Source organism: Castor canadensis, chromosome 5, assembly GCF_047511655.1.
Source record: "Castor canadensis chromosome 5, mCasCan1.hap1v2, whole genome shotgun sequence".
Lineage (NCBI taxonomy): Eukaryota > Metazoa > Chordata > Mammalia > Rodentia > Castoridae > Castor > Castor canadensis.
Window position 1 is genome coordinate 32127922 of NC_133390.1, and position 27406 is coordinate 32155327.

Genomic DNA, 27406 nt, shown 5'->3' on the forward strand with positions numbered 1-27406 from the left:
CTGTACTGCATCATGTGAGAATAATTAGAAAGATAAAATAATGCACTGTATCAGTAGACACATTTTGTCTGACATTGTTTAGTTCCAACTTATAGTAGTCAGTATTTTATTTCTTTCCAACTTAGGAAATGTTAGCATTCCTTGATTAAGCTTTGAAATAAAATGAATAGGGAGAAGCAAGCAGACATTAAAGGAACACATTACAAAAGCTTTCTTGATTTACAGAACTCTTCTTAAAAGAAAGTAGAAAGCCATTGTAATGGTTAAAGACAGGCTCTTTTATGCTTGCAGATGGGAAGTACTTCTAGAGTGAGTCAGATTACCTTAGGCTAAAGACCAAGAAAATTTAACTGTCCAGGACCTGAGTTTTATGGTGAGAACAGTTCTTTCTTTGAGTACCAAGATTCAGTAATCAAAGTATAAGGAGTATGATTTTCATCTTATCTGAGGAAAAGCCAGTACCAATTCAAAACAGACAAAAGGCAGTAAGAAAATGGAATTTCCCATATGGCTAAAATTTTCTTAACGGATAGACCCTTACTTCTATACTTCTCTAATTTGTTTTATAAACATTAACCATATGTAGTAAGCTGGAAGTATAAGCTGTGTTTCACAAATTCACACAATAACTTCATGTTACATTTTTAAAATATCTTCAAAAAAATTATAAAGGATACAAAGTGTGCTGTACTAAAAGTTGGGGAAAACAGTAACTGTGTAGTTAATATACACATCCTATGTTCAATCAACATTCTATTTGGGTTCCAACGGCCCCAGTCTGAAGCATTTTTCAGACAGTAATCCATAGCAATGAGTGGCCAGAAGAATCAATAATATGAATCTATATCACTATGAGGCAAAGCTTGTGAGGTTCCTCAAAACTCTCATTGAAATTAGTTTTAAGGATTTAACAATACTGCATTAAATTTGACCATTTAAACTTAACTGAAATCTTAGCTACAAAAGGAAATAAATGTATGCGTCAAGAAAATACATTTTTTCTTTTTATTTTTTAATTTACCCTTTTATCATATTATTGTTGTACTGGGGGTACATTGTGACATTTACAAAAGTGCCTATGCTATATCTTAGTTAATTCATCATTTCTCAGGGTCAAACATTGAGTACTTATTCCCATTTAAAATTTAAAAGTGGCAGGGTTGGCAGAATGGCTCAAGAGGTAGAGTGCCTGCATACCAAGGATGAGGCTAGGAGTTCAAACTCCAAACTTCAGTACTACCAAAAAAAAACCCAAAAAACAAAACAAAAACAATTACTAAAATTTAATAATAGTCTACTCAGAATCTCTTTTACAAATGGCTGTTTACTTAATTTCAAAATGAATAAGTATTCTGTATTAATAGGGACACTAGCTCTTAGAAAAATAACGAATTAAAAAAAATTAGAAAAGAGTAAGCTATATCATCAAAAGTTACTGTGTATTTTGCCTGTGACACCATTTTTAAAAAATCAATGTAATTTGTGGAGAGTGGTAAAATCACTTATTTTATATCTAGAAATGTGACTAATTTTGTAAAATTTGAATTCCATCATCATTCTTCAGCTGTAGTAAGGAAAAGAAGGTATACTTAAGGAAAAACTGTTGAAACGCCAGCGTCAAGCAATCAAAAGCTATCCAGAATCTTTAAGCAGGCCTTACTCAGATCATGTCCAGTAAGATATTTCTCTAGGGACAAATAGTTTCCTCAGCTTTGAAGGATTTATCTCAGATAGGCTCATCTGGCCCTTTAGCAATTCTAATCCAAAGAATCCAAACAACAACAAAAACAAACAAGAAGGAAATAACTCAGTTATCTTTCAATTCTCAACTTACTTTCAGAAAATATCTTCTTTTTACTCTTTCATTATGTGAAGTGATGTTCAAAAACAGAAAGTATTGCAAAATAGAACATAGATTGTTTTGTGACTGTTATATTTCTTTAAGGATGTAGCACAAATGCATGGCTTCCAAAGGCTTTCAGTGTACACTAATTGATGTTCTGTAATACTTTATAATACGGAAAATATCAAAGTATGATATTGTGAGCATCAAAGCCTATTAGCAGCAGACATTTTAATCAACTATTAAAGTAATACAAGTCTATGTTAAACCATTATGGGAAATTATAAAATAATTCTAAATTATTTTTTTTCTTTTGGAACATAAAGAGAAACTGTTGATGACATTTGCATCTATAAATGAAAAGGGAATCTGTGAAAAACCCATTTTGCAAAGAGCTTGATATGTGTAGGTATTCTGGAATGTCTGTTATGCATAGAAGAGGCAGAGTGTTCAGTGGTATAAGTGAAATGTTTGAAAACCTATGAAGATGGTAGAGCAGCTTGGAAAATCAATTAACTCAAGAAAGGGTCTAACATGGAAAATATGGTAACTTTTGTATAAGGTAACAGTAATGTTTTCATAATCTAAGTCAACAGAAGCTTCTTGGGTATAATTATTTGACTGCCATGTCCATATCTGGGAACTAGTTAATTCTTCTAACAATTATAGATGATTCACTGCTCCCTATTTGGCAATTTTTGGATTATGATTCACAGTAGTTTATTGCAATCTTTCCTAACTGAATATTTGCTCAGTGTTTTATACTTTTCTGAGCATAAGGTATGCAAAGAAATAAAACACTGGCCCAATTAGATTTTAGCTTTCTTTCTAGTATATTCTAAGCTTTTAAAATTTTATATGCATATTTTAAATGACATATAATTGTACATACTTATGAAGTATAGTGTGATATTTCAATACACATATAAAATGAATAATAAAAGCAGGATAATTGTCATTTCTATGATCAAAAAAATTCATCACTTCTGTGTGTTGGCATTTAAAAATGCTGTCTACCAGTCTGAAATACAGTTAACTGTGAACCATACTTAACCTACAGTGCTATGTGCAACATAAGAAATTATTCCTCTAAACCAACTACATTCCTATACCTACTAACCACCCTTTCCATATGACAAGGAGTACAAATGTCCTGTATATTCTTATGAAAATTCCTATAGACCACATTGCTCACCACCATAAAACACTATGTTATGGGAACTATCCTAACCTGGGTATCTTAATTTTTCTGCACATGTTTCTGTAATCAAAGTACCAATTGATCCTGTTTTGTGTTTTTTTTTCTAAAGGAAGGACCTCATGACATGATTTATATACACATAAATATGCTCAATTATATATGTATGCATATATATGTGTCTATATATATTTTCAAATATTCTACAAATTTTGTTAAAAAGGTTAATATCCTGACAATATGTTATCTTTAAACTGTCATATCAAAGTAAATTGTGACTACTATCCTCCAACATACATATCATTTCATAATATTAATTTGTTCTTGATTTTCTCAGTGGTTCTTACATCTGACCATGATATCATAGTCACCCAAGTTTCAAACAGCGCCCTTTAAGGTTTTTTTTTTTTTTTTGTGGTACTGGGGTTTGAACTCAGGACCTCACACTTGCTAGGCAGGAGCTCTACCACTTGATCCATACCTCCAGCATTTTTTGTTTGTTTTTGGCAGCACTGGAGTTTGAACTCAAGGCCTCATGCTTGCTAGGTAGGCAATTTTACTGCTTGAGCCACTCTGCCAGTCAACAGCCCATAGAAAGACTCAGGGGATTCTTTGAACAGGGAATTCAAACATTCTCTACATCAGATAGTGTGGGGTCAGACTGAAATACAAAGACTTCACATCACTAAAATGTACTAGCTAGAGATGAGTAAATTCTGTTAATTTTAAGTTGAAAAATAAAATATTGACTGCATGATACAAAGTTGAGGGTAAGTTAAGTAAAACCAAAGTGAACAGCCCTAAGATAAAGCTGAACATGCCACAAAAACAAACTTATCAATGCAAGAAAAGGAGAACAGAGTTTATCTGCAGCATAGGCCAACTGAAGCTTTACTGCTTCTCAGATGTTTACTTAGTGGAAAGCTATGTCAACATGTAGGCTTTAAAAGATTACCTATTTCATGGCAGACAGTATCCAGTAGTAATCTCCTCTGCACATGGTCTTCCCAGACATGTTCTTTTAAGTAAGGGCCATATTAGATAATGGAGTGTTTACCAAAAGCCACTCTGTCCTAATGTCACAACACATTTAGGAATGCAAGATGATACAGGTTAAAATTATAGTTCTTAAGAAAGGACAATAAAAGCAAAAAGAACAAAATTAACCAACTATCAATTTACTTCCACCTTTTAGCCCATCTCGAATTTTAGTGGAAGTCTTTACTTTTGAATATACAAATCCTTTTATAAGTTGCCTTGTCAATAATGCACAGATATCAAAACCACAGCATAATCCTAAATGTACAATGTACAGGTCTGGAACCAATTAACTGCAGCAGGATAAAAATCTAAGAATTTCATGTGTAAGAAGGAATTACATGTAAAACAATGTTAATATTTCACTGAATCTTGTCAATGATTGAGTGTGAATTAGGAAAATAAATAAAAAGTAGTTATAAAATTGCATATTTTATAACTAATAAAATATATAATATAATTGCATATTAATGGTTATCTTTCCAATGGAAACAGGCTACATCATGTTATGACATAATTTTGTGCACAGGTAATTTTCTCATGTATAAAATGAATTTGTTTTAAGTTTTACATTCATAATTAAGAATGCCTTATGATTAAGGATATTCATTAAGTATGAGAAGCAAAATAATATAGAGGTTATGGGCATTAAAAAAATGTTACTTTATATAATCCTCAATTTCATTATCGAAAGTGAAGATTAGGACTAAGTACTTCATTAAGATATTGTGAGAATTAAGTAAAGTAATAAATATAAACCAGTGCCCAACTTAGGAATATTGACATGTTAATATAATTACTGTGAACTCTCACCTCAAATTCTTCCACAACTTTAGAAAGTTGGGTAAATAGTCCATCATTGACTATGAGGTTTAACTAAAGTGCACATTATTGCAAATATAAAATAGATGTAAGTTAATTGTTCTTGCTAAAATATTTAAAACTCAATATTCTTCTTCCTTTGGGTCTGTTCAGAATTTCAGTGGTGATTTTCCACATATATAAACTATTTCTATGACATAAGTGTTCTCTGTATGGTGCTTTAAAAGCTTCCAAAAATCCAAGAATGTACATAAGCATTTTGATTAGTCCCTTATGTCAGATAAATAAACCGTTTTTATAAACACTGAGTGAAATACAGGTCATTTTGAAATGAGAGATTCCCTGTAGTCCAATAAACATCCTGAATGGACTACCTCAGAAATAGTACGATTTTGTTCTCAAAATAACCTACCTTTTAAAGAGTCAGAATTTTTAGAAAAGTAACAAGCATTTTTTACAAAGCTTTTAAATAGCATACCTATTTACAAATACGTACAAGTGCATGTAAAATATGTAACAGGTCATTGGTACAATTGTCCACTTTTAAACAGGGAAGTAAATTCGACATGAAGTTAAGTTTTGTCAAACTACTATTATGTACATGAAGAACACAATGCATATCAAAAGCGGGGAAGAATGCGAGCCATCTAACAAATCACATGTAAAGTATACACTAAATTTACAGATTTAGCATCACAAAGCCACTCAGCAGAATAAATGCTATGAGATGACAATTTAAACCTCAGGCTAAAGTTGTTCTTCAAAAACTAAAGACCAAAAAGCTAAACTTTTTATAGAAGTGAATTCCCCCACTCCTATACCACCAAAATGTCCTGGAGAATCACAGAGGCATGCACATCAGGAAGCAGGCTTTGCGCTTCCCCACATGATCACAGCCTGCCCTCACAAACCAATTTACCCTCGACTAACACTCAAGTTCCTACCACTGAGTTAAAATATGAAAAACACTAACAAAAAGTACTCACATGAATCCTCATAGAAAAGCATAATTTAAAGAAAAAATATCATAACTAGCCTAATTTTAAATAAAAGATCATAGGTATGATAGTTGGGGGTAATTAAATTCAAAGCCCTCTCTCTCTTCCTCCCTTTCTTTCTGCTTTTATTTTTATAAAAACTACTGTCTGACTTTTAAGTGATAAGATTTTACAGTTTTATAAAACCATAAGAACTATATCAGAAGATCTAAGGACATCATTAAATATTTAATAAAGGTAACTGTGTCTCTTATTTGTATGACTATCTCTGCCCATTCCAAATTATTTTCTAATTGGTATCCAATTATGCAATTACTGTGGAAGATAGCAAGTATAACTGTCCATTTATAGACAAGAAGATGAAGGCTAGGACTGTGGCTCAGGTGGTAAAATGCCTCCGGCAAGCAGAGGGTCCTGAGAAAACGAAGTCAGAGAGTTTCAGAGGCATTATCAGGTCCTTAAGCAAGCTTCAGAATATCAGTCCCAAGAGTTAAGATCACATAATATTCAATCACCAAACATTTTTGAGACTTTTTCTGTTGTAGATCAACAATGACTAAGAGAGACAAGGCCTTCATTCTTGTGAACTGACATGCATTCTAGAAAGTGAAACCATTGGTGAACAAATACAGATCATATTCAGTTATAAACATAACCACATCTCTGTTGTGAGTTATTTACTGCTAAAGTATTAAGGTACTGATTAAGACCATTTTCTTTTCTAGGGTCATGGTAACTCCCCATAAAATCATAGGGCACTCACCAGACAGACTCCAGGGATTTGCAATGAGTTTAGAGAATCAGAGAACAAGCTTTGAGTGATGCAATACTGAGGCAGACTTTGCTTTTACATAAATCAAAATGCCTATTTTGTGTGTATGTGTATGAGAGAGACAGAGAGAGAAAGAGAGATTAAGAAACAGAGGAAGAGAACTTGCTACTTTTTTTGGAGGAATAAACTATCTCTCCAGCTTATCTACTCAAGCTTCCTAAAAAATCTGCCCCTCCATGGGCACTGGTGGAGAACAAGCATGCACCATGAACTGATTACCCAACTTCCTCTGAGATATGTGAACACAGCTACTGAAGCTGACCCCAGAGTAGGGACTTGAACTATTTTCAGTGAAATTAATGACAACAATTTGAATTTGGTGAATATTTCCATCTCCAGCAGTTATATTGTATATAGCATATGTACTAAAATAGGCATATGACTGACCTCCACGAAGAGAAACAAAACTGATGTCTAAAACTAATAATTCTGTTAGTGAGCCCCCACAGAAAAAGAAAAAAAAGATATGTATATAAATATATATACATACAGATAATTTTATTTTTATATAATTTGCATATATTTTAAATATATACATATATACATTATAAAATATTTATTTCTCTAAAGATACAGTGTTTTTGAATTTTGACAAAGTGAGTGGATGATGGAGGAGTGAATCTAATTAAGATGTATTATAAGTACATATATAAATGTTATAATGAAAACCCCTATACAACTATTATATGCTAATAAATAAAAAAGACATGTATATTAAATTTTCTAATATCTAAATTTAGATATAACTACATCCTAAATTCTAAATTGGAATGTAGTTTTATTTAAACTTAAACAGTAAAATAATTTCAAATTAAATATTAATCAAATGTACAAATGTACCTAATCAATTTCATGTGTTGCAATTTTAAAAGATGAAAGCAAACCAAACTATAAAATATTTATAAGAAAAAATAATCTATAACATTCAGTTAATTATGATAGTAATCATAGCATTTCAGGACAAGGTTACAGAGAGGAGGATTCCTTTGTTCATATTTTCTACATCCAAACTTTCACAAATAAATCATATGCTGCAATCTATTTCTTAAAAATCTAAAATGTATTTAGCTCTGACATTCTTAAAACATTGAAAAACAGCTGGGTGCTGGTGGCTCAGGCCTGTAATCCTAGGTACTCGGGAGACAGAGACCAGGAAGATCATGGTTCAAAGCCAGCCTGGGCAAATAGTTCACAAAACCATATCTCAAAAAAAATCACAAAAGTGGGCTGGTGGAGTAGCTCAAGGTGCAGGCCCTGAATTCAAACTCCAGTACCTTAAAAAAAAAATTGAAAAACAACTAGCTGAAACTGAATCTGTACCAGACATATAAAAATACTTCTTCAGTGTATGTATGCATGTGTGTCCTGTCTGGCTTAATAAAATCCCCTTAAAACTGGAACTGCCTCAGCCAAAGTAACTTTCATTCCTCCCTTCACTAAGTAACACTCACTGGTATATCTTAGGAAATGTTTATCAGTAACACAACTGATTATAACCTGAGGTCAAGATCAGAATACTGTTAAATAAATTTATGTTGTATAGATGTTCCTCACCTTATAGTGACAGGTTTTGACCAGGTAACTTCACCTCAAGTTGAAAATATCACAGGTTGAGGATACATTTCAAACACCTAACCTACCCAGCATCATAAGATCAGTAACATGTTGAGCAACTGAGTACCCAATGTTTATCTCAGACCTTCTGGTTGATGGGAGCAGCATCTGGGTGCCACTGCTGAGTGTGACTAGAGAATACTGTCCCACTTGGCACTACCCTGGCAAAAGATGAGAATTCAAAGTATGGTTTCCACCAAATTCCTATCACTTTGCACCACACTAAAGCTGAAAAAGCAGAATTCAGCCATTCAAGTCACAACTTGTATGTACTTTGAACTCTTTTGAAAAAGTTTAGACAAAGCATAGTGATTCACACCTGTAATCCCAGCACTTGGGAGGATAAGATTGGAGAATCTTAAGTTTGAGGCCAGCCTAGGCAACATAGGGATGTACTGTGTTAAAAACAAAAACAGGACTAAAACTAAACACAAAAAAAAGAAGAAAGAAAAAGTGCAGAACTGTTCAATCACGGATTTGATTTCTAATTAGAGTTGACTGTAGAAAAAAAATTTGTTTCTAACTAGAAAAATAAGGCATTAAACAGAGTAGGTGCAGTCTCTCATTTCTGCTGGGGAAACAAAAATGCAAACTGCACAGGAGCACCTTCAAACATAAAGGACTACACTTTTCTCAGACGTGTTGTTTGAAGTGGATTATTGCATAGAATCTTTTGATTCAGTAATAATACATCTTTTGTGACCTATACTGACTACTCCAAGATATTCACAATGTTTAGAATTAAATGGGGAATACAGACAAGTAAGGAGTTAACCATAATACTGGAGTTACAGTCTGTGATAAGGGAATAAAGGGTGGTTGGTGCCTGGAAGTTTAACCTTGACTTTGGGTAGAGGGAGGAATAAGGAGTTACAGAAAAGGAACCTTAGAGGAACAGATGGTTGTGCTGTGCTCTGAAGCAATAAATAGTATTTTTCCAGATCAAAGGAGTGAGGGTGCATTTTAAGTCACACTGCCAAGATTACACAGATCCTTGCAAAACAATTTAAGAAGTTTAGACTTTAGAAGCAACTGACAATTTCTAAGAGAGCAACCTAGAGGCACAGATGACATTTTTACTTTTAAAGGAGTATTAGTTATCTAGGTGAGAAATGACAGTGATTCTAATTAAAAGAATGGCAAAGAGGATGGAAGTAAATGGGAAATTTTTAAAGCTATTTAGGAAAAGGAAAATCAGTCAAGACTTGATGATCAACTGATGTACAGAGACGGAAATCAGAGGAGTCAATCTCAGGTTCTGGTTTGGAGGACTGGCTGGCTGGAGGTATCATTTTCGCACAGGTAGAAATTAGCATGTATAAGGCATGAATGAGAAGAAATATGATGATGTTGAGGTACTTCCAGGACCTCCAAATGGAGTTCAGTATAGAGATCTAGACTAAAGGTCACAGACCTTGGAGAGAATCAAGACAAAGTCAGTGGGTGTATTCAATGGTGTGTGTGTGTTAATTCAGGGTAGATCATAGAGAAAAGATAGGAGATGCCTTCAACAAATCCTTGACAAATAAACATTTGAACTGCACAGGACAAGAAAGACTCAGAAAAACAAGAAAACCATACAGAGCTACTGTACTTTCTCTGTATGGTTAATCTCCAGAATCAAATTTAAAACTATTTGATTAAATTGCTTGCCACTGGTTACAGAAAGCAGGTAGGATATAATCGTGATGTAGCTGGATGCCAAGAAATTCTGGGAAATAGAGTATTTCACAAAGAAGGTCAAATGCTTGCAAGAGGTAAACTATGGCTACTATAAAAGACAATGTGTAAAAAGCTGAGTTTAAGGCTATGCAGAATAACAGGATATTTGTGAGGGAGAAGATAAGGTCCATCTGTTAATGAGCTTGTCTTTGCCAAAGTTCTGGTAAAGCACCATACTTGAATTGCCTATGTTTGGGATCTTACATGGATCCCTATATATTGATCTCTTCAATATGTTGTTGGAGCAGAAAAAAAAAATACCTCCAGAAGACAAAACCAAGACAGTATATATATATATATATCCCATTCTTACGCTCATATTCTTGAAACAAAAGTATGAAGAAACCACAGAGACAAACCAAACCTGAGATAGGCAGGCACTGTCTTCCTACAAAGTAAAAACTAGCACTGGCAAGCCAAAGTATTTTCCCAGGAAAAGTCAGATTAGCCATACAAAATATTTTTGGCAATTCATTATTGTGAAAACCACAGCAATTTATATCCTCTACTTATGCTCCTACTTGATCTATGAATTATTAATCACTTATTTATATTTAAAGACTATGAAATCTTACCAACAAGAGATATGTTTAAAAGTTTGCTTAAACTAAAGCAGATACCTTAAAAGCAACTTAGGCCAATAGGAAAAGGGGACCAGGAACTAGAGAAAACGTTAGATCAAGAAGAATTAACCTAAAAGGTAATACACATGCACAGGAAATCAATGAGAGTCAACTCCCTGTATAGCTATCCTTATCTCAACTAGCAAAAACCCTTGTTTCTTCCTATTATTGCTTATACTCTCTCTTCAACAAAATTAGAAATAAAGGCAAAATAGTTTCTGCTGGGTATTGGGGGGGGGAGAGAGAGGGGGCAGAATGGGTGGTAAGGGAGTGGGTGGGGGCAGGGGGGAGAAATGACCCAAGCATTGTATGTACATACGAGTAAAAAAAAGTTTGTTTAAAGATGTATCTTCCAAATTATTTAACAGAACAAAGAAATAATTTATTGGCTGTATTTTGAGAAAAGCCACAATACAATATGAAAAGAAAACTAGGAATAGAAGGAAAGTACCTCAACATTATAAAAGCTATATATGACAAACCTACAGACAGCATTATACTTAACGGAGAAAAACTGAAACCATTCCCTCTAAAATCAGGAACCAGACAAGGATGCCCACTATCTCCACTCCTATTCAACATAGTACTGGAATTCCTAGCCAGAGCAATTAGGCAAGAAGAAGGAATAAAAGGAATACAAATAGGTAAAGAAACTGTCAAAATATCCCTATTTGCAGATGACATGATCCTATACCTTAAAGACCCAAAAACTCTATTCAGAAGCTTCTAGACATCATCAATAGCTACAGCGAGGTAGCAGGATATAAAATCAACATAGAAAAATCATTAGCATTTCTATACACTAATAATGAGCAAACTGAAAAAGAATGTATGAAAACAATTCCATTTACAATAGCCTCAAAAAAAATCAAATACCTAGGTGTAAACCTAACAAAAGATGTGAAAGACCTCTACAAGGAAAACTATACACTTCTGAAGAAAGAGACTGAGGAAGACTATAGAACGTGGAGAGATCTCCCATGCTCATGGATTGGTAGAATCAACATAGTAAAAATGTCGATACTCCCTAAAGTAATCTACTTGTTTAATGCAATTCCCATCAAAATTCCAATGATATTCATTAAAGAGATCAAAAAATCTACCATGAAATTTATATGGAAACACAGGAAGCCACAAATAGCCAAGGCAATACTCAGTCAAAAGAACAATGCAGCAGGTATCACGATACCTGACTTCAAACTATATTACAAAGCAGTAGCAATAAAAACAGCATGGTACTGGCACAAAAACAGACATGAAGACCAGTGGAACAGAATAGAGGATCCAGATATGAAGCCACACAACCATAAGCAACTTATCTTTGACAAAGGAGCTAAAAATATACGATGGAGAAATAGCAGCCTCTTCAACAAAAACTGCTGGGAAAACTGGTTAGCAGTCTGCAAAAAACTGAAACTAGATCCATGTATATCACCCTATACCAAGATTAACTCAAAATAGGTCAAGGATCTTAATATCAGACCACAAACTCTAAAGTTGATACAGGAAAGAGTAGGAAATACTCTGGAATTAGTAGGTATAGGTAAGAACTTTCTCAACGAAACCCCAGCAGCACAGCAACTAAGAGATAGCATAGATAAATGGGACCTCATAAAACTAAAAAGCTTCTGTTTATCAAAAGAAATGGTCTCTAAACTGAAGAGAACACCCACAGAGTGGGAGAAAATATTTGCCAACTATACATTAAAGGACTGATAACCAGAATATATAGGGAACTTAAAAAACTAAATTCTCCCAAAACTAATGAACCAATAAAGAAATGGGCAAGTGAACTAAACAGAACTTTCTCAAAAGAAGAAATTCAAATGGCCAAAAAACACATGAAAAAATGCTCACCATCTCTAGCAATAAAGGAAATACAAATTAAAACCTTGCTAAGATTCCACCTCACCCCTGTTAGAATAGCCATCATCAGCAACACCACCAACAACAGGTGTTGGCGAGGATGCAGGGGAAAAAGGAACCCTCTTACACTGTTGGTGGGAATGTAAACTAGTACAACCACTCTGGAAAAAAATTTGGAGGCTACTTAAAAAGCTAGACATTGATCTACCATTTGATCCAGCAATACCACTCTTGGGGATATACCCAAAAGACTGTGACACAGGTTACTCCAGAGGCACCTGCACACCCATGTTTATTGCGGCACTATTCACAATAGCCAAGTTATAGAAACAGCCAAGATGCCCCACCACTGACGAATGGATTAAGAAAATGTGGTATCTATACACAATGCAATTTTATGCAGCCATGAAGAAGAACGAAATGTTATCATTTGCTGGTAAATGGATGGAATTGAAGAACATCATTCTGAGTGAGGTTAGCCTGGCCCAAAAGACCAAAAATCGTATGTTCTCCCTCATATGTGGACATTAGATCAAGGGCAAACACAACAATGGGATTGGACTTTGAGCACATGATAAAAGCGAGAGTACACAAGGAAGGGGTGAGAATAGGTAAGACACCTAAAAAACTAGCTAGCATTTGTTGCCCTTAATGCAGAGAAACTAAAGCAGATACCTTAAAAGCAACTGAGGCCAATAGGAAAAGGGGACCAGGAACTAGAGACAAGGTTAGATCAAAAAGAATTAACCTAGAAGGTAACACACACGCACAGGAAATTAATGTGAGTCAACTCCCTGTATAGCTATCCTTATCTCAACCAGCAAAAACCCTTGTTCCTTCCTATTGTTGCTCATACTCTCTCTTCAACAAAATTAGAAATAAGGGCAAAATAGTTTCTGCTGGGTATTGAGGGGGGGGGAGAGGGAGGGAGCAGAGTGGGTGGTAAGGGAGGGGGTGGGGGCAGGGGGGAGAAATGACCCAAGCCTTGTATGCACATATGAAATAAAAAAAAAAAGAAAATGCTAATCATGCCAATCACAAAAGCTTTAAAAATCTCCCCAAATGCATCTGTCAGAATGGCAGACCATGCACTAATAAATGAAATACACATCTTTTTACAAATATTTACATGGATTTGGGGGGATATGGAATTGGAGTTTGAAAGAAGCCTCTTGTGCTTGCTTGTCAGAGACTCTAACACTTGCGACACACCTCCCTACTTCTTGCTTTTTTTAAGTTATTTTTCAGATCATGATCCTTTTACCTATGATTCCAGCATAGCTGGGATTATAGACATGCATCACCACACCCAGCTTTAAGTGGATTTTAAATCCTGAAAATGACAAGCTCCTACTACTTTTTAAAGATTGTGATAAGTTTTTTTTGTTTTTTTTTTTTTTTAAGCACTAGTCTTCATGAAATAGGAGATACAATTTTTTGGTACAACAGAAATGGAAGGAACCAACCTAATGTGTCTGGCACAGGGAATAGCAGACAGTACAACAGCTGCTACTTACGTTATCTACCAGGCGTAATTCCAGACAATTTATGTGGATCAATTTATATATTTCTTCCGTGTTAGTCAGTTGTTACTGTGACAAAACATGAACTAATCAGCTTAAAGTGAGGAATGTTTTATTTTGTTCCATAGTTTTAGTTCACACCTTGGCCTGTTGCTTTTGGCCCTATACAACACAGAATGTCGTGGCAAGAGTGCACAGCAGAGGAAGCAGTTCACTTCATGGCAGCCAAAAAGCAAAGAGAAGAAAAGGAAGTAGGTGGGGCCCCAATGTCCCCTTCGATGTCATGCCTTCAATGAGCTACCTTCTTTCCACCTGCTCTCACTGCCTAAACATTTCATCCCTACCCAGTAGCACCACAGGCTGAGGACCAAGAATTTCACACATCCGCCTTGGGAGACATTCCAGATCCAAACCAAAGCAACTTCCCTCGTCTCTAAAATGTAAATAGAATTAATATCTTACACAGTGAAGTCAAATAACTTCAGCAACCTCATGGAGAACAGTTTCTCTATAGTTTTCTTGGAAACAAAATGTATTTAAACCTAATGATAATTAATTGTATCCACCTACGAAGAGTTTCCATAACATCCTTAACAAATAAGAGCCATTGTAGAGCGTTAAAAAACCCAGCTTGCTACAAGGAAACAAAAATCTTCTTAAAATAGCTCCTAAGAATGTAGCTCAGTGGTTAAGTGTGCCTAGCATGCACAAGGCCCTGCGTTCATCTCCAATACCAAAAAATATATATATATTATTATTCAGTTGGAATTAATGACTAAAACTTTGAGAAAAGGCCTTAAGAATTATAATCAACATGTTCTGGAGAAAACTCTTTCATGAGAAACCATACCACTTACCCATGAAAGAGTAAGTGGTAATTGCTTTTTCAAAAAGAAGGGAAGAAAGAAAAAGATAAGGAATCAACTTTATCGCCCATCAATTTTACAGAGTCCAAGCACAGAAATTTAGGGTTCTTTGAAGGGGAGTAGTTGTGCAAAAGAAGAGAGGACTAGGGAGAAATATGGCAACAGGTTCCCAACTTACCCATACCAATATTTGTCCTCTCCCATCATAGTTGGGCTCATCACTTTCTTCCCAGAGGAAGGTCACAAAGGAAAATGGATTAAGTGCTATTTTCAAGAATTCTCTTAAACAATGTTAAATAAAATTTCAACCTATACTATACTTCCATTTGAGAAATAAGATAAGTCACTTGGACAAACTATGACAAGTATCAAGTTAATAAGATCAAAATATTCTAAGTGTCCTTCTACCTCAAATATGGATCCTAATCCATTTTTCTGATATATGATTGAGATATGAATATAATTTTAAAAAGTACCTGAATGTGACTTAACCTAGATAAAGTACAGTATTATCTGGAAAACACATCCAGATGGATAAAGGAGGACATATTGAAATGGAATATAAATCCTTTGGGGAAAGTTGTCTTTTCCCATTTTCTTGTTAGCTTTCTGGCTTTTATTTTAGATTTTGCTCCATCATTGACTAGGAAGATTAAAAATATTCTCACTCATGCATACTAAATAACTTGATCATAAACTTTTATTTCTCTTGACAAGTGTGAAATGTCATCTGCACTATTAAAACTTCAATTTAAACCTAAGTTAAGTATGACACAACTTAAAATGTAACTAAAGCTACAATTTCCACTTTAAAGACTAAAAGACCAAAATTAGAAACTGTTTTACTATACTCAAAAACTTAAAGAGCAGATATACTTTATTAAAATTTAGATCCCACTTAATAACTGTCTTAATCATATGAGCTGCCACATTTAAAAATATAGCTTTTCTCTGTTATCACTTAGCATGTAAAATGAAACAATTAGGATGTAGCACAGGATTTCAGTAAATTAAAGTAAAAACTTTGTGTTAGCATATACTGGTGCATGAAAGTTATATTGATGATTACAGCTGGATAGTCTTACTCTGAACCTCTTTTGCTACAACAAAATATCTTTAGACAATTTAAACTAAAAGTCAGAGGGATAGATTAAATGACTTCCAAATGATCCTTCCAGCATGCTCCCATGCTTATTTATAAAACCTGGTTTTTTCTTTGGTTTTCATTCAAGTAAATGTAAAGTAAAAGAATCTAGCATTTCACTTTTAGAACACAGTAAGTGAGACAACGAGCAGGAGGTGTGTGCTGGTGCACTGTAGATAAGAGTAGCAAAGAGTCAAACAGAAGGCAAGTAGGAGGAGACTGGGATGTAGACACATTAATCACGCTATGATACCAGAGGAAAGGATCCTTGAACAGACTGTAAGGTAGTGTGACCTGTAGGATAGGAAGGGAAATGCATTCTAGGAACAAGGAAAACTGCAATTTGGGGGACTGTGATGGAATGCATATTGAATCACTATAAACCATTCAAAGCTAACAAATTCTTATTCAAAGTGCCAATTCTACTTGCACAGTCATAAACTTGATGTTGACCTTGACCCTGTCACTGCTAATAATTGCATCTCTTGTGAAATCTCAACTTCTGTCCCTCCAAAATTCAGCCAAATCATCAGTCTCCAAATCTAATCCTCCCTTTTCTCCATATTTGTATCATTACCACCAGCTGCAAAGTATCAACTCTTTTGCTTGAAATACTGCAATAGCTTCCTTATTGATCTCCTCCAGTCATTCTGCACCTCATTCTCTACGTATGTGACACTCAGGTATCACATGGTGTTATTTTAAAATGCAAATCAAATCAAGTCATCTGCACAATACTGACTAAAAACTTTTTGTGGCTTTCATTGCACTGAACATACAACATTTTTAATATGGTTACAGGGTCTGCAGAATCTAGGCTTTGGTCATTTCCCTCACAAATATGTCATATTTACCAATTGTCATTTTCACTAATATGTCTAAGTCTATAATTTTCTCATGGCTTTTATATGTACTGTTCTACTTAGCCTGAAATGGTTTTACTTTTACTTCATCTTGGTAATATCCACATGTAATCAAGCTCTCAGCTCTCATCTTATCCCTTCCTGGCACTTGTCACATATAAGCACAAAGTATTTATTTGTATACTGAGTTGCTTATTTTTAGTTCATCTTTTCCTCCTCCAACTGTACTGGAGTTTCTACAAACACAGGAATCTTTTCTTTTATGTTTACCAAATAGCTAGAGCTAAACAGAATACCTAGAATTATTTATTTTAGTATTCATATTTTGCTATTTTCTTACTTTTAAATACAACAATTTTTAAATGCCCTTATTACATAATAAGAAAGACAGAACTTTCATTCTCCCTCCAAAGATATGCAATAGTGATTCTTTTTTAATCTTTTTATTAGCACAAATTATTTTTAACCTGACAAATTTATGGTTAAGCAAGTATGGATTTAAAAAAATTACTTTGAAAGAAATGATAACCATTTTAAGATTACTATATTCATTCTTATAGAGAGTATATCAACCATATTTATGTTCTTAGTTTCCTTCTTTCATCCTACCCTCCCATGTGTGACCTAAGTGTGACCTCTGTTTCACAATTTTGCTGTGTTTGCATTAGGTCTATGTTCCACATATGAGGGAGAACATGTGGCTTTTGGTCTTCAGAGCCTGGCAAACTTCACTTAAGATGATGTTCTACAGAATGAATATAGAAATCTCAAATCAGCTGAAATCACCATAAGAAAGGGACTAAGGTAGAATGAAGAAAATTAGAGGAGATAAACCAAGAGGGATTACAATATATACATACATGGAAATATCACAAGGAAACTCCCTGTTTTGCTACCTTTATCTAAAACAAGCAAAAATGTCATGCTTTTCTTTTTATCTTCTATCTTTTTTCTTCTAGAAAATCAGAGAACAGGATGGTGGAACAGGTCCTGCCTGGGGTAAGACCGTGGTTTTAGTAAGAGGTGGGAGGTGGTGGGAAAAGGGGTAGGAGGGTGAATACAGTGCAAAAAATGTGTACACATATATGTAAATGCAAAAATTATACTTGTTGAAACTATTCCAGGCATTGGGAGAGAGGGGGGATAAAGGAGAGCAGTGGAGGGGATGAATTCAAGTATGATATATTTGATAAATTGTAAGAACTCTGTATATGTGAGAATGAGATCTGGCATTTAATTCATAAGTATATTATGATGATTAAAAAGAGTGATCTGATCACATATGAGATAATCAGATTCATGTTTTCTTTTATTAGTTTTTAAAGACAGTACTGTTGATATGAGAAGACACTGCCAAGAATTTCTCATAAATAACCAAACACTGAATTGATTTTTTGGAAACCTCAAGGGGCTTTATATCTAAGTACCAACTAGTGTTGAAATAATCATCTTAGTACTTTTCAGCTTGTATGAATATCATTTACTTTTTGAGAAAATAAAAGAAGTGGCTCAGAAGACCCACAAAAGAGTACATTATCTATAACCCCTGAATTATGGGGCTGAATCTATTCCAAGATAGTGTGCCTAGTAATATTTTGGTGGCAGCTGTTTTCTAACTCTAACTCAGGGAGTTAAACTTTTCCATGTAGTCTATGTGCCATGTCATATGTGTCCCAACACATATGACTGTTTCAGTTATCTAACAGAAGACTGAGAGCTGGGACCTTATTCAGGGGTACAGTATTTGGCTAGGATGGTTCAAGGCCTTGGATTTGATCCTAAGCACAAAAACAGAAGAAGGAAGGCAGGGAGAGAGGGCAGGAGGGAGGGAGAAGTTTTTAATCATCTTCTTTAACTTGTGTTGGAGTAAAGGAAATAAAATGTATAATGGGCTTAAGATCTCTCTAAAAATTTGTTATAGATATGAGAAACAAGGACAAACTATAAGTTTTTTAGTCAAAAAGTTAACCAGCTGGGCATGGTGGTATACATCTGTAATCCCAGAACTTGAGAGCTGGAAGCAGGAGGATTGCAAGTTCAAGGCCAACGTGGGCCACATAGTGAGGGCTAGGCCAGTCTGGGATGCATGGCAAAACTTTGACTCATAAACCAAGGCCTAGAGATGTGACTCCAATGGTAGAGCACTTGCCTAGTGTATGCAAACCCCAGGGTGTGAACCCCAGCATGGGGAAAAAAAGTCAACCACACTTATACTGTGAAACTAAGAATATCCTTCAAACAGACTCTAACCTATTAATTAACAATTAAGCTACTAATGATTGCCAATTGTTAGAATGACTGGTACATTCTCTGGCATAGCCATTTCCTTTAACACTCTGAAATGATCAGCAAACTTTGTCTTTTTCTACTGAAAATACTCATTAAAACTCAAACTCTCTTTCTGTCTTTATGTTCATTGTCACTGTCATCTCTTATGTGGGTTGTGAAATATGAGTTTCTGCCTTTATATTTAATAGCTACTCATTGAAAGGCAAACCCCAAAAATATGAATAGAATTTACATATGCTTTCAAAAGAATATAACAACTGTCTTTCTCTTAATGTAATACATAACCAAGGAAGGCTGTTCTTTTTCCCAACAAATACAAAATTGACTGTATTCACTTGAAGAGATAATGGTCTATACTTGGCCTACTTATAACATGGTTAAACCTGATATTTGGATATGACAAGTGGTCTGATGATCACTGTTTATGTACTTATTTATGGGGTTCTACATATTTGCAGATATTTCCCTGATATTTTGCTTTTTATATCTCATCACTTAAGAGAATGAAATAACTACAACTCCAATAAAAATTGTTACAAAAGGCAGTACCAAAGTAATACATTCTGATGGAAAGGAAAACTCTAATATTTAATAAATACAATCAGATCACAAAAATTAGCAATATTGTTTCTTCAATTAAGTTAACAGATATATAAATTTGAATGAAAATTGTAGTGCTATGTCTATAAATGTTATAAAAATGAATTTGCTAATTTTTCCCTTAAACAATATTTTAGTTAATATACTCTGCACATCCTGCATTATCAATGAGTACCCAAAAATAAGGGTAATTTCCCGTACCATTAATACCAATCCAGAGGAAATTTAGCATATTTGATATACACTTTAGAGTCTCTTTAAAAACTGACTTAGGGACTTTTCATTTTATTTAAATTTTAACATGTTAGCAAACATTTTGCATTCAGAATGGATTCAATATTGAATCTATTTTTGAAGTCAGAAGAGCTCAGATCCACTTCAGATAAGAGGATTTGTTTAAGTAATCAATTCTATCCTGTCTGGTTGTAATGGAAGTACAGAGAAAGAAGTAGTGAAAACAACAATTAGACTTATAAAATAATAACTATGTGCCAGTTTCTGTACTGCATACTTCACATGAATTATTTCATAAGTTTAGAAGAAAGATATTTTAAAATGATTAAACTAAATTACTCTTGAATACTGAAAAGAAAAACAGATGTAACATAAAAATGTTTCAGAATTAGGTCTAAGTATTTGAAAATAGCAAGTTATTTTTTTAAGGTAAAACAAATTAAGTAGAGGAACCAATATTTTTAAAGATGCAACATAAAGCCAATCTAATTTCAAAGATCAAAATACTACCAAGGAATAATATATTTATGCGTACATGAGTACATACACATATATATTTAGATGTAACTTGTCATTATCAAAGATGATCTAGTTCACCAAGAAGTTAGTTCTGAACTTTGAAGATAACACGTCATATCTCAGGAACTCTCTCTTATCAAAAGCTCAACATGGGGCACTTGAGTTCTAGTTTTCATTCCATTACTGATCTGCTATGTGATATTGAACAATTCTTCCCTTCTCTGATTCTGTCATGATGATGTACATATTTCTCTCTCTCTCTCTCTCTCTCTCTCTCTCTCTCTCTCTCTCTCTCTCTCTCACAGAGTCATTCAATGAATCAAAAATTTGTAATATACTAGCATATTTTATTTCTACCTCATCTCCTCTCAACAATTTCACCCCCAGGAATACTTTCATTTTCCATGGACTAGATTTTGAAACACATTTTACTGTGCATCCAGGTAAACATGCTTCTGTTTGGCAAACATAGACAGTTCATCTTTTACTTTCTCATTTTATGTAAGTGAGGAAACTGACAAATCAAATTTTAGACCACTTTGAGAGCATCCTTAATAACAACAAAAGATCATAATGGTTTGAAAGCAGTGGAAAACATTCAACCTCACTAACTCTAAAAAACATGACATAAAGTACTCTAGAAAGACAGTCTTGGATTAATTAATAAACTGATTCTTTTCAGGAAAGGTAGTTCTATATTTTTGCTGCTAAGATAGCCAGAGATGTCTGCCTATTCTGAAGTGAATTTCTTTTCCTCTGGAGAAAACAGTTTAAATAGGAACCAAATAACCATATGCTAACTGTACACTGCTTAGCATATGACTTAGAGGCTACATTCTACAATGGCAAGCATGAGCATCAAGGTTCAAATTAATTTTCCTTAAAATTCAGTGTAATTATCCAAGATCAAGTTACTTGTTGTGTCCGATAACTCTACTATAAATTTGTGCCTGAAATAACATAAATTTAATAATTGCTAATGTTGGTTGTAGGAGAATAGATTGACAAAATATTTTCCTAAATGTTCTTAGACTCTCACTTATAAAAAAATGCAGAATAAGCAAGAAACTAATGCTTGCAAGAGATTTTTAGAAAGCTAGCTTTGAATTAAACGCATAGCGAGTTTTCGTTACGTATTAAGGAGAAACAATGTCTTTTAAATTATAAAATTTAACTTAGAAATCATCAGGATATGTCATTCTTGGCTTGCAAGGAAAAATAATTGAATAGCAAGTTAACTTTAAAGCATCTGTGATTAAATATTATTTTCTTTCACAAAAGTAAACATCCAAAAATTGTAGGTATAATATTAGAAATAAGGATTGCTACATATTTTCTGACATTCCAGTTTTAGACTTACAATTGTGTGAAATAAGTTTAACTGCATCAAAACCGAGTTTTTTAAGAACAAGGAATGCAGTTTACTATGTGGCAAAGATAAGTGAGATTTGACCAATATTTTGCAGTGTGGTCTATTCAAATTGTATTTGGGATGTGAGTGAAAATAAAAATAAATAATCCTAAATATAACCAATGAAAAGCAATCCTTCTGGTTCATTATTTCTAATTTAAATAAATATTGAAGTGCAATGGAGAAGAGTATTATCATTTCTATAAGGAAATAAAAGTTTAAGTGGCATTCCATATAGGTTTTTTTGAAAGTTTGAGAGACTAACAATTATTAAGAACCAAGAAACTCAGTTGTTCTTTCAGCTGTAAATCTTAGTTTAAACAAAAGTAAAACACACAACCATGTTTTCAAAAGCATTACCAACAACTGCACTGTGAAACCTCTGTTGCCCCAAGATACTTTTATTAGTGCTGTTACTTGGAGCCACTCAAGTAATTTCACTATGAAATTAAATGCAATCTTTGTCTTCCTGTGTCTGAAAGTTGGGGAGAACAGAAATAGCTCTTATTGAATTTCTGGTACCTAAACTAAGGAGGCCTTAAAAAAAAAAAGTAATAATAATCTCCAGGAAAAGATGAAACCCAAACTATAACAGTACTTTAGGTTTAATTTTCAGCAAATGTGGTCCTTGCCTCTTCTCCCCTGTCACCTTGTTTATTTATGATACATACAATAGTCTAGTTCAGTTTTAAGACAGAAACATCCTTAAAATGGTAAAGAAGTAGAACTCATTGTTTAGAATAAATAGCTGAAATACAGTGAATGAATTTAGTAAATAATAGTTCCTGAACTACACATATACTTATCTGTTCAAATCATATGTTATATCTAAATAAAAACACGTCTAACCATTGTAATTAAAATATACAAAAGCTACTCATACTTTTTCAGGATTCAAATGATCATATTTCACTAATAAGGATATTTATGATTAACTATCTGTATTAATAATAAAATGTATTTGACAAATGCATAGCATCCATACATTTCCCCCTCTATAATTATAAGAATTAATATTGAGTATTATCATAAATACCACAAGGAAATTCCCTGTATAGCTAATGTCATGTTTTTCTTTTTATCTTTTCCCTTTTCTCTTCTGCAAAACCAGAGAACAGGTCCTGCCAAGGAGGCAGGGTCAGCACCAGTGGGGGTAAGGTGGTGAGAAAAGGGAGTTGAAGGGGGAATACAGTGCAAAAAATGTGTACACATGCATATAAATGCAACAATGCTTATTGGGGGAGAGGGAGATAAACAGGAGTGGTGGAAAGGGTGAATTCAAGTATGATATAGTTGATACATTATAAGAACCTTTGTGTAACCCTACCCAGCACAACAATAAAGGAAAAAAATGTTGAGTATTTAAGTGTTTGTAAATCTTGCATTAAATTTTACTTGGTAAATGATAATATTCTTCTTTCCTCTGGAATATCACAGTAAAATTTTTAAATTATGCATTACTGGGCTCTGAATTTAAATATTTTGCTGGTAAAGTGACATAATAATCTTATGTCTGGTTTCAATTCCATGATCATATCTGTGTTGACTAAAACTGGAAAGCTTTTCCCATAATGACCTCTCAAGGTAATGGAATGTCTAGCTTACAAAGAGAACTTAGCTGGAAACTAATAGTATCTTTAAAATATCTACACAAAAGCCAGATCAGAAAAGACAGCTGTCTAACTCCCAGGGTATTAATGGTATCTTGATCATCAGGGGTAAAGCTACAGAAATGTCTTGAAAAGAAAGCTCTAGAAGGTAAGCATTTAGGCCTATTCAAGTCTATAACTTCCTTTTGTAAATACTGACAATGATAAGAATGTAAGTTGAGTAGGAAAAAAAATATAGAAACAAGAGATGATCTTTGATATTTCTGGTGGTACACAATTGTTTTATAAGAAATTACAATTCCCAAGAATAATCACTTTGGTTTTGCCCTCTGGTGTTCATACCTACCAAAAATAAGAGCTAGCCTAAGTCTATCAGTCTATCATTCCTGATTCTCTAATTTGTTTTCAAATGTTACCTTAATTTTACCTCCACAAGGAATGATCATACTTACATAGAAACATATCAAAAGTTACAAGGGTACCAAGATCTCAACTTTGAAAGATGATTTTATCAAAAGTATACATTATTTTATAAATAAGTTGAACAGATAAATTACTTTTGTTTGGATTATATTTAACGTTAGGCTTTACAAAAAATGAAATCAAAATAGCCTTCTGTTGTGATTATAGCTTTAATCCACTTTGCACATTTAGTTCTAAGACGTTCACTGAGAGCCAAATCAATGAGAGAAAGTCAGTAATTTGCTTACCAATTCACTGTGGATTGAGAAACATAAATTCAAGTTTCAAGTAAATATTTTTAGGAGGGAGAATTAGAAAGAGTAATATAAATGAAGTGAATATGATCAAATATGTGATATGCATATTGCAAATACTGCAATGTAATCCCATTGTATGATTAACATATGCTAATAAAAAAGAAATACAGAAAATAAAAATAAAGAATAATAAGAAAAAAGTGAATGACTAGTTCTGACACAGTTTAAAATGGTTATGGTTTACTTATCTAATTATATTTTATGTTCATATCAGACATCTTTGGCATTCTGTCTCACTGTAAATACCACATGTCTCTGAGAGGATGATAAAATTATTTCAGTTCTTTGGGGCTGACTCCATATTAACTTGATTCAGCTGGAATAATTTATTTCTAAACTTTTTTAACACCTATAATTTTATAAATATTAATGGCTCTATGTATTCATGCTCTAGTTCGATTTTGGAGACTGAAAACTTACTGCATAATTAAAACTTTGGGCATAAATCATATTAAAATATTAGTCAACTTGGGAAAACATCATACATAACTGTATACATGTTTATGAATATAATTATATATATATATAATTAGATAGAGTTAAAGTGAATTAACACTAAGTTCATTTGTCTCTGTATTCCCTATGCATACATCCTTGATTTGTGTCATACAGGTACAGCAGGATTCTTTCATGGGAATGAAACTTCTGAGCTATCTTTTGAGAATGGATAGAAAAATAAGAGAAGTCTAATTCGTTTTCAAATACAATACACAACTAATGTCTGGATACAGCAATTTAATCATTAGTCAACAAATTTCACTTGAGATCACTTCAAATAGAAGAATTAGAAACTGTTTAAAAACACACTTTATACTAAAAGGTGAAAGTATTTCTCTTGATGGAGACTAAAATATCTCACACTATTTTATTTACAGACAAATAAGTATATTTAATAGAGTCAAAAGGAACAAAGGAGAGGAATAAACAATTTCAAGGAAAATGGTTAGCAGAAAATGCTGCAAATCAAAAGTCAAAAAGTTTAACAGCCAATGAAACCCCTTTGTATTGTCAATGTATGATAATAAAACAATTCTAAGAAAAACAAAAAAGATCAACAGCTATGTGTAAATCCCAATTTAGCTTGAATAACCAGATAAGATGAGAAATAAAGAAAATTCAAATACTAGACTGCAGTGAAATATAAAGCTAGATTATCCTCAAGTAACCCCTGTGACACATGTTCAATTTTCAGTGCCATGGTCAAGACAAATGATCCCATTGTTCCATTCCCCTGCCCCACTCAGAAAACCCAGTTTACTTACTAGCTACCTCCAGCGATGCATTGTGGCTCACAGCCTCTCCGAGGTAATTCCTTGCTACGCAGACATAGACCCCTTCATCAGGCCTACTTTTTCGTCCGTGTACTATACGTAAGAAAAATAAAGATCCACTTGGCAGTAACATTCGGTGTGAGCGAGGGTCATCTTTGTCCGTTTCCACTCTCTCCCCGCCTTTGTACCATTCAATCGTGGGTGTGGGGCGGCCTTCGGCTTTACAGTTCAAAGTCGCTGGTTCTCCTTTTGAGACAATTAGGTCTGAAGGGTGCTCAACAATGCGAGGTGGAAAATCTTCCTGACGAAGACGGGAGCCTGAAAAGAATTGACAAAATATCCTTATGTATCACTGGAAAACAGTTACAAGTCTTATTTCAAAAGCATGAGCTTTAACACAACTATATAAACACTGCCTGACACTTCCTACACTATTAAACAAACTAATCCTCCTGGTGTCTACCTTGGATGCACTTTCCAATTTCGAAATCCTGTTGACCATCCACTTACAGGTTGTCTTGCTTAAACTTTGCCCGTACAGATCCTCTATATTCAAACCATGAATCCTTTCAGAACCCATCACACGGACTGGTTCTACCATGCATGATGCTTGTTTCTCCAGAAGAGCATGTTAGAAACCTGCTAAATAGTTTCCTGAGTATTACAAATAATGACATGCCTTACTGGAATTCCTTTTTAACTAGCATCAATTAACACTTTAACAAAACATAAGCTATATGCTAATTTCATTATTTAGAGAGTACTTTATTAGTTTCTGTAACTGACTTTACATAGTTAAGGCTTTACATATTTAATACAGTGTGTTACCCTTGTACAAATGGAAAAAATAATAATTTTAATGTTTCTAGACCACTACAGCTATTAATCTCTGAACAATGCTAACTCATTATGCAAGACTGGAATACTCTTTCCAAAGTCAACAGCATAGCTAAAGTTTTAAATTCCATATATACTCATACATATATGTATATTTATATGTATATGAAAAACAATAGCAGTATGTATGTTGTGCATCAATAGCAGCAATTCCAAGTTCAGCAGTCATCAGAACAAAATGATGACATTCAGCACACTCCACTACAAAACCAAAAGCACAAAAGAAAACAGCAAAGCTCTGTCACTGGTACCTGGCATTATTACCTTCTCAATCATCATTTGAAAAGAACACATTCTAGATAACATCATTAAAAACAGCTCTGATGAAGTTTAGTTACTACTACATATCATAAAACAGGTGCAAGACACTTTATATTCATAGAGATATGATATAGTACTAAACGACTACAATACGGGATTTTAAAAGCATACTTTAAGACTTTATTCTACTTTTCCAGCAGAGGATACCAAAGGATGGTATGACACATCTCTGCAAAGAAATGCACTTTCTTAGATAGGGTTTCCTCTCATTAGCAGACAGTTCTAAGGTCTCACTCTGACTAATGAACATTTATATTCTAATATAATGGAACTTTTTTATATAGACTCATATCTTCTTTATACACACACACACACACACACACACACACACACACACACACACACACACACATATATACTTTTCCCAGAGTTTTAATTAAGCGAATTTCATTATTACTCTGTAAATTTTTAACAGGCTTCAAGGATGAAATGAAATAATGAATTTAAATAATTACAAATAATACAACATGGAAAAGGATATTGGATAAGGAGTCACATTCTGGACCTTATATGTCACTCAATA

The 27406-nt window shown here is 33.8% G+C and overlaps 1 protein-coding gene across 7 annotated transcripts in view; it reads right to left on the reverse strand.

Annotated features, from left to right (window-relative positions):
- The window catches only part of Robo1 (roundabout guidance receptor 1), a 1075667-nt gene that overhangs the window by 297643 nt on the left and 750618 nt on the right, over positions 1-27406 (reverse strand). For all 7 annotated transcript variants that reach the window (XM_074072928.1, XM_074072923.1, XM_074072927.1 and 4 more), the window contains one exon: positions 25657-25983. In XM_074072928.1, coding sequence (XP_073929029.1) covers positions 25657-25983 — 327 coding nt within the window. The remainder of the gene's footprint in view (positions 1-25656; positions 25984-27406) is intronic.